The following is a 6,331-nucleotide window of genomic DNA, read 5'->3' on the forward strand; positions in this document are numbered from 1 at the left end:
ATATATAAGAGTATAATAATATATATTATATATATATTGTGCGTTTCAATAGAGCTCCTCTACCTCAGATGTGGTTATATTGAAATTTACAGGGGAAGTACATAGAGACGCATCTGGGCATGCAGACTATCATAGTACACTCGAAGATTAGAATACCTATGCTTATGCGAGAAGACACATAGCGCTGCAAAGAACATACATGCATGCGAGAAAACAGTCGATGAGAATGTCAATAGTGAATCAGTATGTTGTGGTCAGCCGAAAGCGGACACCAAATACAGCTAGTTCTGGACGTATGGTGACGAGTAAGTAGAAAGAGGGCACTGGGTATAGCTCCTGTATCTATCGCAAATATTAAGCGTACACACACACACAGAGATATCTCTTTCCCGGACTGGAGAGGATTGGAAAACTGCCTTAAGATATATATATGCTACTGTAGAAGCGGATTGGACTGCAGGTTTCACTAAGGCCACTGTAGAAGCAGATTGAGCGGCAGGTTCCCCTAAGGGTGCGTCTGCCCACGTGGCGTAGTTGCCAATGAAAAAAACAGTTCTGTACATGTGCTGTAGTTGAGTAAACCACGGCTGCTTACGATTGAAGTTAATAACTCGCATGGCAGAAAGGCATCAGATTTCCGAATACGGACGAGTGCGGTATCCGCACTCGCTTCAGTAAGAGATATATTCGAACCGAATAACGGTAACAGAAGCTTTAGTAAGAGGTATATTCGAACCGAATAACGTTAACAGAAGCTTGCTGCTCTGTTAATGATAAAAACGGAAGCGCTTTTAGCTAAATTTATATCTCCTTTTGTAAACACTTTCAGAACACATCACAGGGCGCCCGTCCAAAACAGAGAGTGATTGGCTGTGGAGGGAACGAAGAGGACACCTGAGAGACGACCTACGAAGTAGGTGTATATTTGTCGTATTTGTCGTATTAGTGTCCGTGTCTGAGATTTGCTACAGAACCGCGTTCAGTTGCTGTCTGTATGTATAACGGTCAAGTTGTGTGAGCTTATGCGTGCCTGGCTGCGGATGGACCAATGCGGGCACTTGGAAGAAGTGTGCTGTAAAGGTATATATCCACATCCACCGTCAGGCTACACATCCGCACGCCAACGATCAAATACTACACACGCAGACGCTGCTTGTGTATTCCTTCTAACATGGTAGAAACACGACAAGGAATAAGTTCCCCATAGTACAGACATATGTGCCGGCCACTTACGTAAAGCTCGCATACACAGAACCGCCATAACTTGTACCGCCGCACAAGTCGCATAAGGTACACGCTCCACGCGTGTGTCGGTGCGAATGCATACCACTCACGTGTTGATGGCCAGAGACCCCTTGATTTGCGAGTAGATCTGCTTGAAAAGCCACACACTGCCCGTACGCCTGCTGGCACGCATACCCACCAGCGACAGCAGCCACACCTGCACCACCTCGATCTCAAACACCACACTCTCCGACTGCGAGTTGTACTTGACGCGGATGGCCAGATACTCGCCCTGTCCCACGTACTCGTAGTACAGGCCGTGCATAGTCAGAACCCGCTCGATCTCGGCCACAAACTCCATGGGCTTCATCTTACCCGTGACACACGTCAGTCTGAACATGCCGCGCACACTACGCACTCTGACCCGTCGCTCGCCCTCGGCGAAGGCCTCCATCATGCTGCTCTTGGACTGCTTTCGCAGCGTCCCTTGAGTCTGCTCATCCACGTCATCGACCACGCCACCCACAATAACCACCGACTGGCCTGCTCTATTCTCTGTGCCTGTGATCGCTTGTGAGGGGCTGTTGTCGTCCTCCCGAGCCTCAGCCTCGATTGGAGTACTGGTTGCCATGGCAACCGTATCCTGCCTCGCCTTGGTACCATTACTCGTCGACCGCTGTCGAAGTACCTCAGCTGAGTGTCTAATGGCCCGCTGGGTGTGGCTGACGCCTTCTGGCGTCTTGGTTTTGTGTCCCTTCCCCGCACTCTTACCGCTCACCCGATTGTCCATGCTATTGCTCATCGAACGGTTTCGACGCACAGCAGACCCTTTGTTGCCCATCTGCGTGGTGCCGTTGCCTATCCCCTGCGCCCCAGTACCGCCAGTGGCCTGCGGCCCAGTATCGCCTCTATTCCGGCTACCCCTACTACTACTCGTCGAACGTTGTCTAATCACTGCAGGCATTTGCGGGACCACTCGACTCTGAGCCTTGACCCACGCCCCTACGGCCGCATCCCTATCCGTCGCCTTCGTGCTAGTGCTAGAACGTCTCCTATCGCTACTGCCTGCCGCGAGTGCTTGTAAACTAGCCTTATTTGGCGCGCGGCTACTCGCGATACTTCGTCTTCGTTCCACACGATTGGTCGGGTGTTTCTCAAACACGTCACCCAAACTGTGGTGTTGCTTCGCGGCCACTCTCTCCGTTGTGTTTGTTGCATCTCCATGCTCGTGAACGGTAGCCACTCCCTCGGTCGACGTCGACGGCTTCGTTGCCCAGCTACCCCCGCGGACAGTCCGGGTATGTGTAGGTGCCTGTGTATGCGGCTGCGCTTGTGCCTGTGCTTGTGCTCCCCCATTCGTCTCCGTACCTTCCTGCACCTGTAGAAGGTCCGATTCGGCCCTGCGCATGTTCTTCAGGACAAGCGACATGGACTCTCGCCTGGCCTTCGGGGACAGCGCAGCAATCTCTGCTGCGGCGGCCGCGGCATTTACCGAGATGTTGTTCAGCTTACTGGCCATATCCTTGTCTATCCCGCTAACCCCGCCTACCATAGTACTACCCACACCATTGGTCTGTGTAGTGCCGCCGGCCTGAGCACTCACACCACGCGCCAGAATGTCACTCGCCGAGGCCGACCCCATCAAACCCAGCGGCCCGGTACCACTGGGGGAATGCGATCTGTTTATGGTAGCCGCAGAGTGGCCATCCCCGTTTGTACTAGGATTGAGTCGACTGTTGTTCCGTATGTGCAGGCTGCTGTAGGCCTCAAAGTCGACCCCTCCACCCACACTGAAGGCCCGCGCGGCTCGCCCAGGGACGGCAGGCACTTCCTCCCCAGGAACGACCGGTACAGGCACCACATTCCTATGCACTCTCAGCGTAGCAAACGCAGAATTCTCGTTTCCACCAGCATTCTCACCTCCCAGGTCGTGCGTGTCAGAGCTCAAGACGCCCTTCTTGGGCCCCTTCGGGGTGCTCATATGCACACGGCTGAGTGTGCGCCTGATACTCGCCAGTGACTTGCTTCCCCCTAAACTGGTGTGCCGAGCCGACAGCGTGTTTCTGCGGCCGCCGATCTTATCCACCTCATCGTGCAGCCGCAGCGAGTCAGACCCACCCCTCTCTCCGTCTGCGGTGCCTGCACTTTCATCCCCCGCACGCTCGCCGGGTGTTTCGGGGGCTGTGGGGGTGACCACATCCCGCCTGATGGCCAGCAGGTCCTCGCTCTGCGCGCTCCGGCTGGACGGCTTGGCACGCGTCACACGTAACCCCTGCGACAACGCCTGCGAGAAAGACCGTCGCCTGTTGAAGGCCTTACCTCCCGTGGATGACTGGGTGGCCGGGATATCAGCTGCTGCTGCGCTGAGGGTGGTCCTCCTACCGTGTACCTGCGTGACGGATCGCGCCAGTGAGGAGCTTCCGTGTGCCGGTTGTGCCGGTGGTATCTCCGGGTCGGGCTCTCGTTTCTTCCCATTCACACGAAAGTCTTTGGCGGACCCTGCTGACCGTCGCTTGCCCTTATCCTGGCTATGTGCACTCCTCTCGCGCGGCACCACCGCCTCCTCCACGTCATCCGATATATCAATCACCCACCCCGCCCCGGTATTGGTCGCGTGCGGCAAAGCGGTACCGTCTCGATGTGCACTGTGGTTCAAAGTAACCGACACACCCGCTGTGTGCGAGGACCGTCTATCCTCAACACTGCTCCTAGCCGCACCTAACAACCCATGATCCTTGTTATTCGCTGACTGGCTCCGATTGCGGAAGCTCATTCCCTTTAAACTCATACGCCTGTTGATCGGCTTTCGCGAGCCGGCTGCCTGGGCATTGCTGCCCTCATTCAGGATATCGGCACTCTGCTTGAGCTCACTCTCTGTCGGGAAGAACCGATACACAAGCGCGTTGTCCACAAATGCGATACTTTCCGTGCGGTCATCCTCCTCGGCCTTACTCTTCGGACAATCGATGATAGGCTTGTCAGGTATGAACCGGGGTGGTACACGCGGGGGAGGTCCCAGCTTACTCCCATCCGTAACCCAGTCGTCTTCTCTGAGCTCGTTCATCGTCATGCGCTTCTTGGGATCACGCACGAATATCTTGCTGATCAGCTCTCTGAAGTTGTCACTCATCTCCTCGGGCATCGTGTATTCGACGTCTTTGATACGTCTGTACAGCTGTGACATGCGGTCACCATGGAACGGCGGCGACCCACACATCATTGCATACAACACCACCCCCATTGCCCATATGTCCGCAGGGGGGCCATCGTATCTCGTACCACTGACCAACTCAGGCGCAGCATACAGAGGTGTGCCACAGAAGGTGTTGCTGAGACTATTCTCGATGTCATCAGCATCGTACCGTCTTCCCAGCCCGAAGTCCGTGATACGTACGTGTACGTCTTCAGACAGAAGGATGTTCTCGAGCTTGAGATCCCGATGTAACACGCCGCACTGATGACAATGATCTATCGCACTGATAATCTCACGGAACAGCCTGCGTGCTTCGACCTCCAATAAACCCCCGTTGGCCATGTACTCTACCAGCTCACCGCCTCCCGCATACTGCATAACAATAAGGTAAGTATCCTCCGTCTCAATCAATTGGTACAGTCGCGTCACATTGGGGTGATCTAACACCTGCAATAACCGTGCTTCCCGACTGAGATACTTACTAAATGTCCCAGGGGTATGCTGAGACATCTCATCATCTTTATCGGCCTGTCTGGCAGCCTCCTTTGCCTTCTGTTTGGCCTCAGCATCTGCCCTACGTGCTCTCTCAAACTCCCGTGCACTCATTTTTCCCCCATGAGATTTAGTCCCGGTGCCTCCATTAGACCCCTGATTACTATTACTGTATTGGGCACTGTTCCCACTCTCCCCTTTCTCGGGATGCTCTTCTGTATCACCATTCCCATTCCCATTCATACTAGCTTGCCTAATTAGAATCTCCTCTTCCCTACCCTCGCTCTCTCGTTTCAGCGCCGCCGAATGATCACGTAACGCTTTACGCTTCTCCTTTTCAGCGCGTTGCTTCTGTTTCTTCTCATAACTTGCTTGTAACTCTTTCTTGGATATCACTTTAATAGCTATTTTCTCCCCAGTTTCTTTGTGATGTGCTATCTTGACCTTGGAGAAAGCTCCCTTGCCAATTGTCCGGCCAACACGATATTCGCCCAGGACTCTCATTGTTTAGTGTCTGTATATGAATATATATATAAATGTATAAATGTAAAAATATACGAATATAAATATAAATATATATATATATATATATATATATATATATATATATATAGTATATATATATATATATATTATATATATATATATATATATACGCGTGTGTGTGTGTGTTGTTTGTTTTGTGTGTGTGTATGTCTTTTTTGTGCGTGTATGTGTTTTTTGTGTGTGTTTATGTGTTTGTGCGTGTGTGTGTGTGTGTTTGTGTGTGTTTGTGCGCGTGGGTGTATGTCTCTTAGTGTATGTGTGCGCGTGTGTGAGAGCTTTGTGTGTGCATATATAAAGTATACTCATTTACCAGCTCTTACCGGTTAGCTGTATAATAATATGAACACTCTTACTAAGCAGTGTTTGCACTAACATTACCTTTTTGTTATCAATTAATCCCACCATACATACACATGATCACATGTAAGTACATATACATGCGAGTACATAAAGATATATAGGTGTACACACAATCACGCATATGCAGCCTGCAGGGTGTGGTGTAGTGTGGTGTAATGTGGTGTACCGTGTATGTAGTATGTTGTGGTTCTGTATTGTATTCCCCACAATGCCAATACTTATTCTCTAAGTTTCGAAGTTTAAAGTTCGAACCATGACGGCCTGAAGTAAATAATCACTATCAAACCCACATATATAAGTCCTCAATAATATTTTCCTCCCCGTTATTTAAAAAAAAATATCTATCTCGCAGGAGTATCGACATCGATTTTTATATATAAAAACCTCAATTCGTTTTGTTGTTAAAAAAAAGAGGTTCATTTATAAAGGACCTTGTCTGTAAAATAGTAAAACAACGAACACCCTCTGAGAGAGAGTGTGTGGAAATTCTTTTGAACACTTTGCACCTCGTGGCTC

At 50.8% G+C, this 6,331-nt stretch overlaps 1 protein-coding gene across 1 annotated transcript; it reads right to left on the minus strand.

The window, feature by feature from the left end:
* Positions 1-700: 700 nt before the first annotated feature.
* On the minus strand, positions 701-5,413 carry SARC_11309 (CAMK/CAMKL/MARK protein kinase; the record flags this gene model as incomplete). Its single annotated transcript, XM_014294608.1, has 1 exon — positions 701-5,413. One exon carries the CDS (start codon positions 5,411-5,413, stop codon positions 1,331-1,333), a length of 4,083 nt encoding a protein of 1,360 aa, XP_014150083.1. The 3' UTR covers positions 701-1,330.
* Positions 5,414-6,331: the final 918 nt, after the last annotated feature.

This window comes from Sphaeroforma arctica, assembly GCF_001186125.1.
Source record: "Sphaeroforma arctica JP610 unplaced genomic scaffold supercont1.1620, whole genome shotgun sequence".
Taxonomy (NCBI): domain Eukaryota; class Ichthyosporea; order Ichthyophonida; genus Sphaeroforma; species Sphaeroforma arctica.